Source organism: Astyanax mexicanus, chromosome 16 (genome assembly GCF_023375975.1).
Source record: "Astyanax mexicanus isolate ESR-SI-001 chromosome 16, AstMex3_surface, whole genome shotgun sequence".
Taxonomy (NCBI): domain Eukaryota; kingdom Metazoa; phylum Chordata; class Actinopteri; order Characiformes; family Acestrorhamphidae; genus Astyanax; species Astyanax mexicanus.
In genome coordinates, this window is record NC_064423.1 from 20,586,046 (window position 1) to 20,604,376 (window position 18,331).

At 35.3% G+C, this 18,331-nt stretch overlaps 1 protein-coding gene across 1 annotated transcript; it reads right to left on the bottom strand.

Moving 5' to 3' along the window:
* Positions 1 to 218: 218 nt before the first annotated feature.
* LOC103046191 (atrial natriuretic peptide receptor 2) lies at positions 219 to 17,576 on the bottom strand. The gene is made up of 23 exons (XM_049465668.1): positions 17,502 to 17,576; positions 16,781 to 16,889; positions 15,769 to 15,901; positions 14,994 to 15,117; positions 13,336 to 13,440; positions 13,154 to 13,256; positions 12,920 to 13,065; positions 12,324 to 12,396; positions 10,727 to 10,871; positions 10,565 to 10,651; positions 10,075 to 10,218; positions 9,085 to 9,206; positions 8,842 to 8,986; positions 7,306 to 7,354; positions 7,107 to 7,214; positions 5,625 to 5,744; positions 5,422 to 5,515; positions 4,552 to 4,639; positions 3,914 to 4,053; positions 3,639 to 3,791; positions 2,388 to 2,486; positions 1,309 to 1,400; positions 219 to 616 (listed from the first exon to the last, which is right to left on the bottom strand). The coding sequence occupies exons 1-23, from the start codon at positions 17,538 to 17,540 to the stop codon at positions 509 to 511; spliced, it is 2,526 nt and encodes an 841-aa protein (XP_049321625.1). The 5' UTR covers positions 17,541 to 17,576; the 3' UTR covers positions 219 to 508.
* Positions 17,577 to 18,331: the final 755 nt, after the last annotated feature.

The following is an 18,331-nucleotide window of genomic DNA, read 5'->3' on the forward strand; positions in this document are numbered from 1 at the left end:
TAATATACAAGCTGAACCTATTTGTCAGGAATAGTAGCTGAATTCAATCATTAGAGGTGGAATCTGGATACATTTTGGCCTTTTGTGTGTATGTTATTGTATGTAACACAAAGCTTAAGTAATAGACCGATAAATTGAATTAATGTGTCAGGCTTTTATGAGTCAAAAATCTAAATGCATTTAATGTTATTTAATTCTCTGTTATTCGTAAAACGGAATTCACATAATACACAGTTTATTAATTATTAAACACAGATATTTACAAATTACATCAGCAAGTCTTGAAATCCTGGAGTGATTAATCTTGAGCTATGCATAATTTCAGAAGGTAACAATAAAAGCATAATAAATACAAATGCACAATAATTTATGCCACATCACAGAATGAATAGCGTCCGAAAAAGCAATTATTTTGCCAATGTTGCGATGTTAGATTTCATTTTGCATGATACACTTATCAATACAACGATCAGGACAGGAAGGTAGGCATATTCTCTAGACAGTGGTGTTAGCTGCTAACTGGGACAGGACCACACTGTGGCTCTTCATCTTGAAGGAAATGATCCATAGGGCTTTTTTTAGTCTCCAGCCACCAAGTTGTCATCTCACCTTTGCCCTGTAAGACAAACGGTTACAGACAAGCAGTAAATCTTCCCTTGTCGTGTCTCTGTTCGTGAACATCGCCATTAAAATTCAGAGAGGGGGATTCTATTTGTCTCTGAATAATGAATGAGGAGGTAGAAGACACTGTCCAGAAGCCAGCTGAGACCAAGCTCTAATTGAGACATAGCACAGCTGTGCTAGGCCCAACAGCATTCTCTCTTGGGACCCTTGTCATCTTTCGTATGTTCTCTACTGGACAATCAATTAATTTCTAGGATATGCAGGGAGATCAGCTGAAAATAATTATGATACATTTTGAGAATGTTTTTTTTTACTCAGTTACTTGTATACATAGTAAGGGCATAGTGAATAGCTGCATAATTTATGCGCAACATTTTACGTAAAGGCTGTGAGGTTTAAAAGGGGTTACCATGTAAATTATCTTGTCAATCTCTGAAAGGGCGCATTCCATGAGAAAAGGTCAGTTATCTATAGCAACCACAGTGAGTCAGCTACAAAATCCTGCCCCAAAAATGATCCCAAAAAGGAATCCTAAAAAAATTATGTGCATCTATTCTCAAACAATCCTAGTAACTGTAATGTAGTGTAACATTTGTAAATATTTGCTCCATTGCTTTTAGTAGCACATAATGTCTTAAATTAAGTTTCACTTTCACTGTTTGCAAATGATGTAAGCAATCTTACCTTCACATTTAGACTGCCACGACAGAGCAGAACGTATCCCCCAAGAGTGTGGAGGAGATCAGCTGTGGATTCACTGCACTGAATCTTTAAAGCTGCCAGAAGATAATATGGCATTTAAAATTGTAATACTGTAAAACATTAGGTGCTATGTTCCACTTAAGCAAGTACCAAATATATATTTAGGATAATGTATAATGCCATGTAGAAAGACCACATTTTGTTTTTTAATTAAAGAAATTACAGATAAGCCTTTCAAAATATAAGTTAAATTTATCGTGTCCACACTTTAGGTTTATTGCAGCAGCAGAAAATCAAAAATCAAAATCAGAAAATCAAAAAACAAAAATCAGTTACAGAAGTTGTTGCATTTTGTGCTTCCCAAACATATTTAATAATGTCAAGGTCTGGACTCCTGGATGGTCAATCCATTGCTCTGAGGACTTCAATTGTTCTTATTCTCTTTTGTCTGTTTGTTTTTATCACTTTGACCTTCTTGGTCAACTCCACATACTTTCATCTTCTCACAATTGAGCAACGAATAGAAACACCTGTGGATGTTTTCAGATCAGAAGCGAAAGTGGAGCTTGTTTTCCTCCTCTGTCTCTCTGTCTAGTGATGAAAGCTTTCAGTGCTGTTTGATGGAGATTGATACCAGGTCTTGCATGGTTGTTAGGAGTCCCATTTTAAATGGTTTTCTTTTGAATTCTACTATCCTTGCAAACAGATGGCTTATATCTAATTCCCTTAAGAATATGAACTTTTGACTGTAAAATTCAATATGAATATTTGCCTGACTTTTGTACAGTACTGTAAATGTAATGGAATGGAACTAACACAAAAACAAGGTTACTAATATTATTGAGAATATCTTGTGGTCACGTGCAATTAAAAGCATTACACATATACTATCAAGGGCTTGGTAAATGTCATTGACAGTATTTGATGTGACCAAATAAGTAAACCTCATTTAATGCCGTCATTCTGTCTCCAAAACCATTTCTTATCAAAGGCAAACATAGCAGCAGTCATCTGAGCTGATCATTAACCTAGTGTTTACAGGCCACCCTTCACTCACGTACCTTCACTGGTAGACTCCATGCGGGATGCTGTGTTCACAGTGTCTCCAAACAAACAGTAACGTGGCATTTTAGTGCCGACCACTCCAGCCACCACAGGACCTAAACCAGCCACCAGACACAAACATTGCCTTATATACCATGAGTCAAAGTAAATACATTTTTCTGCCTTGCAACAGATAAGACAAACAAACGTAAAACTAGTTTTACATCCTGAGTTGCAGAGGATCATAATGCATCCTCATAATGCAGAGTAAATTTGTCAGAAAAAATGAGGCAAGTAGCAGAAAAGTCATTTGAACAGTATTGTGACTATAGCTCTGTATGTAAAGAAACCAGCTATTAATTTGTATCTTTCTTTAAAAAATATTGACAATTGTTAGCCAATTTACAAGGCATCCTCTGCTTCACTGGTCCCAAAGTCAGTCGTGGAGACGTTTTGTATTTCCATACTCAAACACACCTCTTCTAGGTGTCCTGTTTCTAGTCTGACCTTCCCTTCCAGTGCCCAAGTTGTGTTCCAATAATCAAGAACACATTTCATGCGTTCTTGCTTTGCCACAAAAACTGGGGATGCACCACTTGGTGCATCCAGCATTTCTCTTGAAGTAGTGGCAGTAAAATTGCCAAAACTGGTAAGCTTTGGATAACAGTTATACAGGTGCATCTCAGAAAATTAGAATATTATAAAAGACCAATTGATACTTTTGGCAGTGTGGGCAGTGCGCCAAGTTCTGCTGGAAAATGAAATCCGCATCTCCATAAAAGTAAATTTTACCTTTCATTTGGAAATCAAGCAACCAGAGTCTGGAGGAAGAGTGGAAAGACACACAGTCCAAACTGCTTGAGGTCTAGTGTGAAATTTCCACAATCAGTGATGGTTTAGAGCCATGTCATCTGCTGATGTTGTTCATAATCATCAACAATAAAATAAATAAACACTTAAAATAGATCACTCTGTGTGTAATACATCTATATAATATATACGTTTCACATTTTGAACTAAATTACTGAAATAAAGTAACTTTTGAGTGATTCTAATTATTTTTTTTGAAATGCACCTGAAGCTAACTTAAAATGTGAACTGTAAGAATTGTCCAAATCACAATTGATAAACAACTAAATATTGACTAACACAATTTGTGCCAGGTAACAGATATAGTTGGAATATCTTGCTTTACACTTACAAGTAAATAAGCCAAGCATATAGGGATGAGGGATTAAGGGTGTATAACTGGTGGAAATCATGCTAACCTGAATGTATTCCAGCCCGTATCTTCAGCTGGGTGGTGGGCTTGTGTGGGATTTTAAATGCATGGCAAACACTGACCAGATCCAGAGCCATGCTGGCAATCTCACCCGCGTGATTGATGCCGTTCTCGTTTGGTACACCAGACACTACCATATCTGAAAAATAAACGGCACTGTTTAGCAATCTGTACTCCTACAGACATACAGTATGATGACCATTAAGATGGATTTAGAGCTATAAAGTGGAACTAAACTACTGTTTTAGCAATCACACTCACAAGCATCCCCAATAGTCTCCACTTTGTAGACGTCATAGTTGTCAATGATGTCATCAAAGGTCGTGTAAAGCTTATTGAGGAAATCCACGACTTGGTGGGGGGTGCTGGAGCCCGAGAGCTGGGTAAAACCTACTATGTCACTGATCAATAGGAATGACAAAAGCAATTAAATTTCAACTCAATCAGTTTCATAAGACCTCATTTATTTTAACATATACAGTGGGGTCTAAAGGCATGTGGCCACATTAGAAATCAGGCAGTTTTAGGGGACTAATTATGGTAACTTACATCATACAAAGTACATTTGCGACATTGACGATGTTACAAGCTGTATATTAAAATGTCAGATTATTGAAATTCATCTATTGAAGCTTCTGTAATCTGTATAGGGGGATCTGATCAACCAATCAAGGGTTTGCAAGTGAGGGTTTAAACTTTCTAATCCCATTTTCTACGTATCTGTGCATTCTTAAGTGTTACATGTTTATGTCTTTCTTTAAATTGCACTTAAGATGATCACAGTTATGTTGAACTGAACTGAATTTAATTTAATTAATGTTGGCTTTTATTATTATGTTTATGGTTAAGAAATAAAGGCAACCACAGAGATAGTGGCCATCTTTCTAGCTTAAACCTACCTGAAATATACAGTGGCATTGGAGTAGCTCTGTGCTTCTGCTGTACGTCCTTGTCTAAGATCATCAGCCACAGGTTTAGGCAGCATACCTATACACACATAAAAGCATGTTAAAACATGCAGTACTGAGAATGGCAATGTACACAGCATTAAAAAGGAGGTGCCAGACTGCAATGTTTTTCGGAGGGAAGATAAAGGTTCCTAGAAACAATAAATGATTTAAGACTACCAGCTTCCAGGAGCCCTGTAGCAGACCCCTATTAAACTCTTCCAAGTACTCAGTTACTTTCTAACTCTTTTTTGAAGCTTCATACTTCATACTGGCAAAGATGCTACTAACACCACAGCTTGAGTCAGAATGGAAAGCATCCAAGTCAGTCAGATACAGTGATTAAGTTCCTATTTGCTTACTTCACATGCATGGTCGAGCATAAAACTTTAATTATTCATTTAGTTTAGTCTCAGAATATCAATCCACTCATCAAAATTCATTCCTCTATATTTATTTCTTCTGGGCGCTACTATTTTTTACTAGCATATATACCTGAAGATGTGCAATTGTATACAGACTGTAAAACAGCTGAGAAGCAAGCTGAACAACATCTTTAGAAAAACAAGATTTATTTAATCTCTAACTTTGATTACACCTTAATCAGCCTTCCATTTCTACATTAGACTAACATTGCAGAATGACAATAACACCTGCACTTCAATTTATTCTGCAAGGCAACAAGAGTCTGGATCTATGCATTCACTAGATGGCGCCTCTGCAACAAAGATTTATTCCACAAAACCACACTGCAGAACCGAATCCAGTGTTATTTTAGTGCTTGAAAATGAGGGCTGGTGAGAAAAGACAGTGTCAGTTTACTATAAAGCAAGCGATCTGTCTTCTGCTTCTCCTGAAGAAGATCCTGTGTCCTCTCAGCCACTATAGCCTCCAGATGCTTACTGTACTTTTCCATCTAGACCAAAAACAGAAAACATTGTACGATGAAAAATATTAAAGTTCAAACCAAAAGAAAGGTTTGAAGTGTTAGCTTACAGTGAAAGTGAACCATAAAAGGCTCTTACCAGGTTCATCATCATATCAACAGGACTGACTTTATGCGGGTTCATTTTCTCCAGCATTTTTTTCACCTGCTCGAATGTCGGCCTGGTGGTGACATTGTGGGACCAGCACTTCTTGATAAGCTGCATAACATTACATCACACAGCAAAAGATTAGAGAATTGTTTTTTCCAAATCATTAAACTATCTTAGATAATACGAGAGAAACTATCAGAGCAATAATCTTAACATGGCCCGAGGGAAACGCATTTAAAGCCACTCTGGTACAGCCTTAAGTGCAGTTAAGATTCCATTTATTCTTTTGAGATAGGCCACTTGAAATGCTCTAAATGCTGATACCAACTTTCTTACCACATAAACCAAGCAATACATGAGGGAATCTTTGGCACAGTTTTTACAACAATGATACTGGCAACTGGCTATTTTCTAAGATTCTCAAGGATTATATTCTACAGTGAAATCAGCAGCCAACCTTCTTTTAGCAAAACAGATTAATAAAAAAGGCACAGCTTTTGATATAAAATCATGATGTGTATTTAACTCCTGTTAGCTACATGTGTAGCATGCAGTTGATTAGCATTGAAAATAAAATAAATAATACTTCTATCGCCATTATTTTCTTTTTTGTTTGTTTTCTGTACATTATTTGAACACAGCAATGGTGTTCATTTCATGGATTTATCATAGAATTCCGTAATTTTATATTATCAAATGTAACCGAACAGTACATGCACTTCAAATCCAATTATAAGTGAATTTCTGCAGCTCCTGATTATTCAATTAGTCATGTAAACAGCACAGTCTGCTATATTAGTGTATGTTTTCCTCAGATTTCTGAGTATGCGTATGTGTGAAAACAGACTGTGGTAATGAAAATAAGCAAGTAACATTTAACACATTACCCACATGCAGCGGCAAAACACTTTCACTGTGAAGCTGAAACTGATGGATTTAATATTCTTCAGGTTAAGGTTATAAGAAGTGTTTTGAGCCCAGACAGGGGCAATAAGGACAGAGGTATTTTTCCCATATGAAGTTTTAAAAACACAGTAAATTGTTGCGTGAAAATTATTTATGATGGTAAGTCAGTCATAAAGAAAACAATAAAATACTAGAAAATAAAGAAGAGGTTAACACTTTTGAGATACTCTGTAATAGTTATAAGAGATGCCAAGGGACAGTTGCTTCAGCAGCAGAAGCCTTCTGGCTTTTATCAAAAGCGAGCTTTGAGTGAACAAGGTTTCTGTACCAAGTACAGGGAAACATGCTGAAATTGTAGTGTGTGGTAATCAGCAGATGTAGATGAACCACCTGCCTGCTGGTTTCTAAGGATATTTCAAGTCAGTGGGTTTTCTATTCTTTTAGAAATACAGGAAATGTGTCAGAATGTTTTTCATATGCTACAGATGTAAGCCTAACAAAGCTGAAGGAATCATTTAAACTTAATTTTTCTTCAACTCGGTCATGTCCAAATCAGGTACAAACCTCACAGTACTCTGCTTGGTTGGGGCAGTCGCTGTCTGATTTTCCAGCTTTCAGTTCAGGAAGAGGAGGACGCCACATGACGTCCAGCTTCATAGGCTCAGTCTGCTCCTGATTCAATAATGACACAGATGTTACATCAGCACTTTCCCAAATGGTTAAAATGCTAAATAATATAACTACTATATCTCTCCATACTCACTGAAATTAGGTCACTGCGTGTGGCTATCTCCACTAAGATAATGGAATAACTAAAGAGAAGAGAAAACACAACCTATGTCACACCCCGAAAAGCCAGGACAAACTTTGTTTGAGAAGACTCCAGGATGTACACAAGAAACTAACAAAAGATCCTTGTCTGGATCTTCAGATTATGTTTGTTTTGGAGATAACTGTGTGTTTCCAGACTTTAACACTCAAGGTTTAATTTTACTAAACTGATTTATGATGGAAAAAAATGAAACAAAACAAATAGAACATTTGCCGCACAAATGCATATCCGGATCAAGTATGTGCCTGAGGGCGTTGAAGGAATAGTACTCCGTACTTTCCCTAAACTTTCCCAAAACCTCACTTTAAACATGTCAATACTGTGTTCATGGAAACATCTCATGGGAAATAACCTCACTAACATTTTAGTTGTATTAACATAGCAGTTCATATGTTACTGAGTGAGAATTGTTCTTTTTGGTTCTGTTTTTCTTTTTACAAACCAAAAAGGCAGCTTTTAATCATATAATCTCCAGGGTCAGAACGGTATGGAATGGTATCTGGAATACATATTTAGAATACGGAAGGTTGTAATTGCAAGCAGTATTCCAAAAAATTAAAAGTTCAATTTTTTTTAAGAATACAATTTGAATGCTTAAAACTTTTAAATAAAATAATATAAAACTGACAACTATGTCTAAATGGGATAGAAGGCCTACAATATTTCAATGAAACTTCATAGATATACAGTAACAGTAAAACATTTGGTACACACATTAACAAAAAATATTCACACTTTATTTGTGTTATTTACTACATTGTAGATTAAAAATAAAGACTTTAAAGCTGACATCAATGCAAAAGCGCTACTCTGAAGAATCTAACGTATTATTATTTTAGTTTCCTCATAATTGCATATAGTTTTTATGTCTTCAATATTATTTTATAATGTAGAAAAACATGAAATGAGAAGGGGTGTCAAAATGTTTGCCTTCTACTGTAAGTTTACCTCTTTTTCATATACCTTTAAAGATGTAGTGTTATTGAATTCTAAGTTTATTCTGAAAATATTTGGACTTCCTGTGTAACAGAGAACAACAAACTATTTAAAATAGTGGTTAAATGCATTCTGTGGCACTTTTAAGCCAATAAGTGTGCGTAATATTCTGGTATAGATGTAACTACCCACAAGTTTAGTTAAGTTTTATAGATTTTTGTAAACTGCCTTCATGTCAAACATCAGATAGTTGCAGATCAATTGACCTGTGTGCAGTGGTGGAGCACCAACTAATGTATTCGGGATGAACTGAAGAGGCTTTGTGTACTGATCAATAATTTTGTATTCATCAGTACCATATAATATAAAGCTTTTCCAGAAGAACCTGGAGAAACAAACAAACTCTTTATCTACATATCTATCTTTTTAGAAAAAAAAAAACTAGAACTGAAATTCAAGTCTAGAACCTTAACCTGTCTTTGAAACCCATGCTACAATGTGTAACTTTACTGTAGGCTGAATAATTCCCACCTGTACACATCAGCTGCAGCTGTGGTGCTGCTTGTGCTGCCCAGCAAAACCTCAGGGGCACAGTATATTCGGCAGATGTTTTCACAATAGAAAGTGCCACTAAGTGCTTCAGAGTCCTCTTTCCTGTAGGCCATAAGACCATAGTCTGCGTAGTCATAGAAAAACAGGGTTGATTATGACATTATAAATTACCCACAAGAAGTGAACGACCTGGTCAGTGACTCAGTGAACATTTTATTGTACCTGATATTTTGCAGACCCATCGGTCATCAACAACACAGTTGCGGGAGTGAAGCCTCCCATGGAACACTTTGTGCTGATGCAAGTAAGCCATCCCACGAGCAATATCTGTGGCAAAAGATAAGCTGAGAGAAACAAAAGCATAGAAAATCATTAGATGGATGTAAATACATGTATAATAGCACATATAACACAATTTGATTAGTAGATTAGTTTGTTTATTGTAGAGTGTAGGCCTTTTTGAAGTTTCAAACTGTTCACAAATGGAAACTGAGCTAGATAAAAAATGATATTTTTTAAAGCATTATTGTTGTGATATCAGAAATAAAAGAAATTTAAACACTAAGCTGAAAAAAGCTTGTTTTAAATGTATAGTTTTTTTTTTTATTCCAATTCTTTCAAAAAAAATTTTTACATGCAACTCTCACTATTCGGCTTAGTTTAGCTCCATTCATATTGAAGGTATAAAAAATATCTTTTTATATAATGCATAATACAAAGAAACAACTTGTTTAATTCTGCAAGACTATTTTTACAGAACAGTAGTCATAATATGACTAAATAATATGATCTACATGCCCTTTCATGAAATATCCATGTAAAAATAATTTAGCCCTTTTGGACAAAATCAGTAATTTCTTCTTTTTTCATTTGGAAATTTTTACACCTAAAATGTTTTTTTTTATGTAGATTTATACTTATTAATTTATGGAGGCACTTTAAATCAATTCCTTTACAATAGTAAATAGCTATTGATTGGAAGGGCTTGGTTCTTATAAGTGGGCATTGGGGAAAAATAATTTCTAAGCCTAAATGTATGATACTTCCCCATTAAACACAATGTACATACAGTGTACAGTACATCATAGTTTAATTGAAAGTTGATTGTGCAAGAGAAAATAAAAATGTTTTGGTATATATTTGGCATTAAAAAAGCTAAAAAAATTAGAAATATGTGGAAAACAATATGTGGAAAAACAAAGACATGTTTACCGAAAGCCCCAGTTGATTGGGATATCTTCATTCAGCAGCACATCGGCAAGGCTTCCTTTAGGACAATACTCTGTGACGATGCTAATGAAGGGGACCTCAATAGAGCCTCCAATGAACTTTGCCAGGTTTGGATGATCTAGCTCCCTAGATGAGGACAATCATACATTTACAAAAATAAAAACAAGAAACAAAGAAGCTTCAAAAGCTTAATTTACTTGATGCTGTAAAACAGGTTTAGTAATGAAAGTCTCTTAAAATATGTGGGAATTATCATCCTAAAGCTCAAATGTCCTTGTAGAACACTGCTTTCTATACTTGCACCTTAAAACACAATTGTAATGCCAGATTTATGAGCAACAAAGAAAAAGAGATTTGATGTGGACCTGTTTGGCGATCCTGAAAAAAACACTTATTGTATTTCCTAATCTGTTCTCTGGAAGGAAACCCAGTAAGGTCTACTAGAATTACTAAGAACTGTTGAATTTCTCACCTGACCTCTCTGATCTCTTTCCGGATTGTTTTGGAGAGAGTGAAGTGCTTCTTCTGGATATGTTTCACAGCTACTGTCCTTCCGTCACTAATAAAAACACAAGCAGTTGAGATTGCTATGTGAACAAAGTGCCTGAGGGCATATTAAACTGCTAGTACTCACTAGATGCCAGGCTGAATGAAGCCTGATTTGAAGTTGGTGTTCACCACTGTGCACACAGTCACGTCTGTGGACCGGCTGACGCTAGAGGAGCTTTTCACTTGTTGGAGACTTGTGGTGCTGCAGAAGCCCATGTAGCACACTTTTCCTACGAGGGGGAAAAACACCCACCATTAACTTTTGAATCTGTGAATGTATTAATAATTGTCATATTTAGTTTTCATATACATTTTTTTTTTCATTTTATTTCCACTTTTGTATCCATTTTTTTGACCAGGGTCGCAGTAGGTTTCGAGAATCCCGAGAAATTCTAGGCACAAAGCAGGATTAAAAAAAATAATAACAACAATAATTATATATATATATATATATATATATATATATATATATATATGATATTTCTACATAGAATGCTGCTTAATTTGCTTTATAACATAATGTAATTATACAACTGACATAGAAAACAGCAAGACTAAGTATATACTATTTATAATAATTTATAAGTATATAAGCAAATGTAAACTTAAATTGAAAAAATATATAATAGTATCATTAAATCAAATTAAATGTATTTTTATAGTACTTTTTACTACTGATGCTGTTGCAAAGCAGCATAGGAATTTACAAGTAGAACAAAGGACCAAACAACACACAAAACATTAAACCCTGGGTCAACATAACATCTCAAAGTTACCCACACAAATCCATCACTATGGGGCAATTTAGTATAATTTAAAACTTACTTACTGGCATGTTTTTGGGAGGTGAAAAGAAACTAAAGTCTATAATAAAAAACGAAACGTACAAAAAAGAACACACCAAACTCTTCACAGAAAGTTTATGGAGCACAGATTGAACCAAAAGAAACATCCATTGGCATCAACTAAGAAGGGCTCTAATTCCCCAATAGTAAAGTTGGGAAAAGCTATATCTCTGTACAAGATATGCCTTCTGAAATAGCAGTGATAGAGTGTTAGATAATAGCAGTTCATCCAGGGTGATTCTGCTGTGAAACAGTTGGCAAGCAGGTACACTCAGTGAGATAAAGCACAGAAGAATGAATGGCAGGTCTCTGACAACCAATCACCTGATAGACAGCTTAATTTGTGTGGAGTTTGATCATGCATGAAGAACCTCCCCTTAATATAACATTTTATAAAAACAATTTTAACTACATTAATTACATCTACGTTCATTCAAGTCTTTGCAACCATCCGTCACCTCATTTTCTTTTTTTACAATCTGTTCTGTATCCTTTTTGGCTGCATTTATCAGAGAGGTGGTCTCGCTTAGCAACCTGAACACCAGCCCAAACTTCTTTTATTTCTCTGAAGTCTCCTCCCACATAATCTCAGGTGAATTATTTGTTCTAAGATAGCAAACTTATAATAAAGTTTGTTCATGCAGGATTCCTGCAACATTTTCAACATCCCCGCCCTAAATCAATGACTTTTGTCTGTTGATTAGAATACAATCAATGTTTAACTCAAGTTAACAACTGTGAAGGTTTAACTGAATATGAAATTGAAAAAATATGGAAGGGAATAAAATGCTATCTAGAAATGAGAAGCAGGTTGATTACAGATCCTCTAGATCTTACCGAACAGTATGTTGTTATAATTGATGATCCAGCTCTCGTCCCAAAACATCTTCTGCTTTTGGTACTGCAGCCACTACAGAACAGATTTAATAAAAAGTAATTTGGTAAAACATTTCTATCAGCAAACAAAAGAAGTTGTGATGATATAAATTACAAGAAAATACAGGATTAATCTAATCTAATCTAATCTAATTCTAATATCTTCTGCCAGACACACTGTGGGCATTCAGTAAAACTTTTTATTGTATCATAGGTAATCCCAGTAGAGCCATAAAACTGGTTAGCTATTAAAAATGTCAGCTTGTTTTATTCACACGCTCTTAAAAATAAAATCTGTCTTTTCAAACGGTTCTTTGAGTGATGTCTTAGAAGAACCACTATTGGTTTTATGAAGAACCAGGTTTGTAAATGAAATGAGTTTTCAGAACCTTACAAAGGTTAAAATAATATATTTGTCATACACACGTCTATTGCAAGCAAGGCTCTTAATGACAACAGTAGTGGTTCTTTTAAGAACCATTTGTAGGACCTGTATTTTTAGGAACGCATTACTTTTATAAATAAATTCCCTCCCAGTACAATAGGACCTTTCCTACCACCACAGTTAAGATGAAGCCACTACAGAACAAGGCCACTGGTAGACCAATGGCCACCTTGATGGTCATGGCCATAGGACACACTCCACAGTCTGCAGGGCATGTCAAACAACTCTCATCCATCTCACAGATGTCATCTCCACACACTGAACCAGAAAGAAAGAAACATAGTTACAGCCTTTTAATGTAAGAAAGGCCTGATGTAAGGAAAAAAAGTAAAAAAACTCTACTAACCTTGAGCACTGACCACAAGCACTTTGGACTCGAGGGCAGCGTGCATCTGCCCCACTTTGATATGAGCAATGACAGATGTCAGTCCTAAATGGACAAGCACCACCTGTGCAAAGACCATTTATAATATCCTCTAATTCATAATACTCCATACTCCATAATAGTTCATAATGTTACTTACATACCTTTGAGGTCCACAGCAGTTGACTCATCTTGCCTGCTTTAGACACAGTGTGGGTCACAATCTCACCGTCGTCTGGGATCCAAGGACCACAAATCCCTCCACCTCTCTGTGCCGGTAAACAGTAATTTTACAATGACTTTAACATGAGCTGTAGGTTATTCAAGCAATTAAAGGTAATCCAGTCTCAAAGCAACCTGGCAGGAGATGTGCCAAACTTGTGTGATGTTTGTTCTGAATCGCTCTGAATGTCCACAAAGCTACATACAGTAAGTGTTAGTATTAGCACAGTTCTGTTGTTTGTACATGTCAGTCTGTGTGTACAATTTATCCCTTCTAATATGTTACAATGTCATATTGTTTAACAAAGAAAACAAAGGTGTGAACTATCGTCTTTAAAATCTTCTATTGGAAAACAGATTTCAATAGTTTAAAGGACGCGTATCTTAAAAATCCATTTTTCATTAATTGTCTGAAATGAAATATAGAATCATTAGTATCCTATTATGTGCACACAGTCTATATGCACAAATTAGCCTGTAAAATTACTTAACCTGCATGAAGACTTAATATTCATTTAAAAGCTGTTTGGCCAGTGGTTGAACCCCTTTAGTCTTGGTCCTCCTAAGGTTTTTTCCTCCTCTAGCTCTGAGGGAGTTTTTCCTTGCCTGTATTAAATGTTTAGCGTTCTGTCTAATTCTTTGTTCTGTAAAGCTGCTTCCTGACAACATCAGTTGTAAAAAGCGCTATATAAATACATTTGATTTGATTTAAAATACAAGTAATGTGCCAACCATGGGAGCAACTTAAATTAGCTGAATGCATTCATTCATAATAGTGTAGTAAAAGACAATAGAACATATCATGAATCAAATAAAACTGATCACAGCAGCCATTTGAACATTTGGTTTTTTGGGTATACTTTAGAATGTGAAAACCATTACAATGGATTCCACCCAGCTGGCACATGACTGACTTTTAATACTGAGACTACAACTGACATTATTTCAACCAGGTTTCAATGTTAAATAAATGTAAAAACTTGACATCCTAGTCTCAGGAATATGATCATTATCATGATTTTTTTTTTGCATTTTATTATATATTTATTATATACTTTAAATATCAAAAAGTATGTGTTAAGATTAGAAAACAACAACAACAAACTAGGATAAAAAGTTTGTGGACAAATCTAAATAATCTCTTTAGCTGCAGATGGATTTTTGAATGTTGATGGTTCTATATAAAAACAATGTCTTAATCCTCTAAGAACCAACGTTTTTAAGAGTGTATAATGTAAAATGTAAAGGGAATGTTTTTAAATGTTAAAAAGAAGGATGCTGAAACAACAACACAATATGAACATTGATTTCTCTTACCAAATCAAACATAATTTAACATTGATTCAACCATAATATGGCGTTGATTCAGTAACGAACAATAATAATAAAATAATAAAAAATACTGAAATGCCGACAGGCCAGTGTCCCAAACAATCACAACAGCCCAGCGACTAAAATTAACCACTGTGTTTGACTATCTGAGAACATTTTTATCACTTTTTCTGTAACCACTGATGACTTTTCTGAGCAGATGCGTTTATTATACTGAATAAATCGAGGAATAGCTCACAAAATAGAGTCATAAAAACAACACACTGACCATAAGTGCAAGTGGACAGGAGTGAATGTTGGCATGGTAGACGCAGCAGTTGTGTTCATTAGCATTGTTCCAGTTGGAGGGACACTCATGTTCGTAGCAAAATCTCTTCGCTTCAGAGGCATTACTGCAGGAGAAATGTATATGCAATGTTTGTAAGTCTTTTTTAAGCAAGATTATTGTTTAATTTGCTTTTTTAATTTTATAGAAAGTGTGGATACGCTCCTTTTACAAGAATTACAGCTTAAGAAAAACATTAACCATGTTTAAAAGGTTGCTTGAGAGAATTGTACACATTCTTCTGTAGAATGGCTTCTAGTTTTGTGAGATTCCTATAGGCCATTTTGCTAGAAATGCTGCATCAGATGCGGATTAAAATGAGGCCATGGTTGCCTTCACAAGTGCTAGTTTTCATTTTCCAGTTGTTTGAGGCATTGCTAGTAATAGGGGATTCATGTAAACTGAAATGGGAAATCAGGCTTTCAAATTGAGTTTAAATAACAAATAAATTACTTTTAAAAGACTGTTTTTTAAATTAAGTTGATCTACACCATTCCTGTTAACTGTCTTTTTAACAAAAGTTGTCACAGTGCCAATTGCAGTGATCAGTGAACACTACATACGGAAGACACTCTGATATCATACATATCTTGATCAGTAAAATAACATGAAGGCTCGCAGCTCTTTGAAATCTGAATGCAGTGAAATCAAATCATTCACTTCCATCTTCTTTTGCACGTTAAACACACTTTGTTCTCGCTGGACAAAGATTACTCACCTGAACTGGAAAATCCTGTTCCTGACTGCATATTCATAAAAGGAGTCTGAGGCGGTGACAGAATAGGTAACATTAAACTCCTCCCCGTCTGTGACTTTCTCTGGAGGACGATGCACCCAGGCCATCTCTAACCCTGTAAAAACAACCAGATGTACAGTAATCATTTTATAGAGCATGTGTGTGTGCGTGAGAAAGTGCTCAAAACAAGTTAGATTTACAAACGTTCAACATTTTAATGGCTATTTTAAAATAATAACTTACTTAACTTGCAGCTTTTAAACCTTATAGTTTTTTTTTTTTGCTTTAACTTAAATTTCATATGTCTATGTGAATGACTGAATTCTTATTCTGACATGTCTTCCTTGATTTTCCCCACATCAAGACAAAATGTTACATTGTCTTATGTGTCTTAGCTGAACAAAGAATCTTCAGTCTTACCAGGGGTCTCAATCATTCATCAAACTGATGGTGAGGTTTAGTTTAAGGTTTTAAAAAATAACTGTGATGTCTGAAGGGGCCACAACTGCACAAGCAAGACAGCCAGATAGTATAGGGTAGTGTTTAGTGAACTTTAGTTGACTAGCCTCTTTTTTCTGTCTCTTTGAGGATTATTTATGACTTCTAAATCATGAAAAATGAGAAGCTTGTCAATGTAAATTAGTTAAACTCTTACTCATACTATATGGACTGGTTATTTATCCTTGGTGCAAACCCAAACTGCTGATAGTGAAGCATAAAAATAGATGTTAGAATAAACACAAAGGAATATATTAAATAGGAACTCGAAGACTCAAGCTAAAAAAAATCTAAAGAAGCATACTAAAAAAGAATTGTCTTTCCAGATCACACAGTTACACACTCCACTCTCACTTATAGTAAATAATTAATAGCATATCCATCTTAATCAATCTGATTCACGTCCCTGACATCATTGTTTAATTTATCTCTATTGATTTCTCATTATGTGACTCATTCTCATCTCATTTAATTTCATTCATTAAAGGCCACTTACCACCACAGCTGATCATGTTGTAATCATTTGGGTCTGTTATTGGCCAGCAGTCATATTCAGCATTATCCAAGTCATGCCAACCTTTAACTTCCAGAATCAGGAAGGAAGCCTAATGAAATGATAAAACAATGACATTGTCTTACCACAGAGCATTTACATATACATATTTACATTTTTACAATGTAAAAAACACGTACCTAAGCATTACCAGGAAAGAAGAGAAAAACTGGCTGTTAAACATCTATCTCAAACATCCTTGTATACTAATCTCACGCTTCTGTCGCTGACTGACTACAGGAAACAAAGCCACATTCGCCAAATAAGGTACACCTCTTGCCCAACACAAGTGTTCATGACACAGTAACAAAGGCAGAGCAGAAACTGGACCAATTCAAAAGTATCTGCTGGCCCTTACTGACAGGAACGATTCATGTGGTCAGTGTTAAAGTCAGTTCATGCTATCCTTTGCGTTGTAGAGCAAATGGGCTTGTATGTGTCTTCTGTTATAATACACACATATTAACAATATTTTGTAGTACAGGCAAAATGGGATGCAGTACACAGATGATAAAATGCTAGAGTATTCCTTTAAATAAATAACTGAAATGACACAACTTGACATCATCTAAAGTCTGTTACTAGTATTAGGAGTAACTCCCTTTCCCAAATTTTAGGCAGTGCTACTCACAAAAACTAGTCAAATATAAGAAACAGGACTTACCAGAAGGAATGAGAAAAACAGGCTGCAGCTCAGAGCCATAAGAAACACCTGGTCAGTGCGGCTGTTTGGTCCAGACTGCCTGGGTAAACAGAGGCGGACTGCTGTTCACTTTTCTCCTGCCTTAAGCCCACTAATTATTCAATCAAGCAAAGAGCCCTCTCTAATCACATCCACAATCACCTCCACTCTCCCAAGGAGAGACAACTCACCTTCAACCTTCAGCACTAAATAAAGCTCAGCTGCTATCAGGCCTTTCCTGTAAAGAACAACAATAATCACTAAATTGGTAAAACATTTTAACCCCTAAATCTTTACAAGACCCAAGTAGACTGAAAATATGTAATACTGAGTTGGTCTGTTTTGAATGTGTATATAATTTAGGCATACAGTACCAGTCATTCAATGTTATTCTTTATTTCTATCTTTAATTTATTTCCTACATTGTAGATTAATATTAAAGACATCAAAACAATTAAGGGACACATATGAAATTACATAGTACACAAAACTAAAAAGGGCTTGGCTTTCATAATCCCCTGACCTAAACCCAACTGAGATGGTAAATTGAGGTGATTTGGGATTAAATGGATCACAGTGTAAATAAAAAGCAGCCAACAATTGTTCAGCACCTCAGGGAACTCCTTCAAGATGCTGAGAATACTATTCTAGGTGACTTTACCTCATGAAGCTACTAAGAAAATACAAAGAGTGTGAAAATGTTCCTGTATAACCTTTCTTCAATACTGAATTTACAACGTAAAAAAATCCTAAAAAAAAGGAAACACAAACTTTACATATGTACATATAACACAATTTTACTTTATATAATG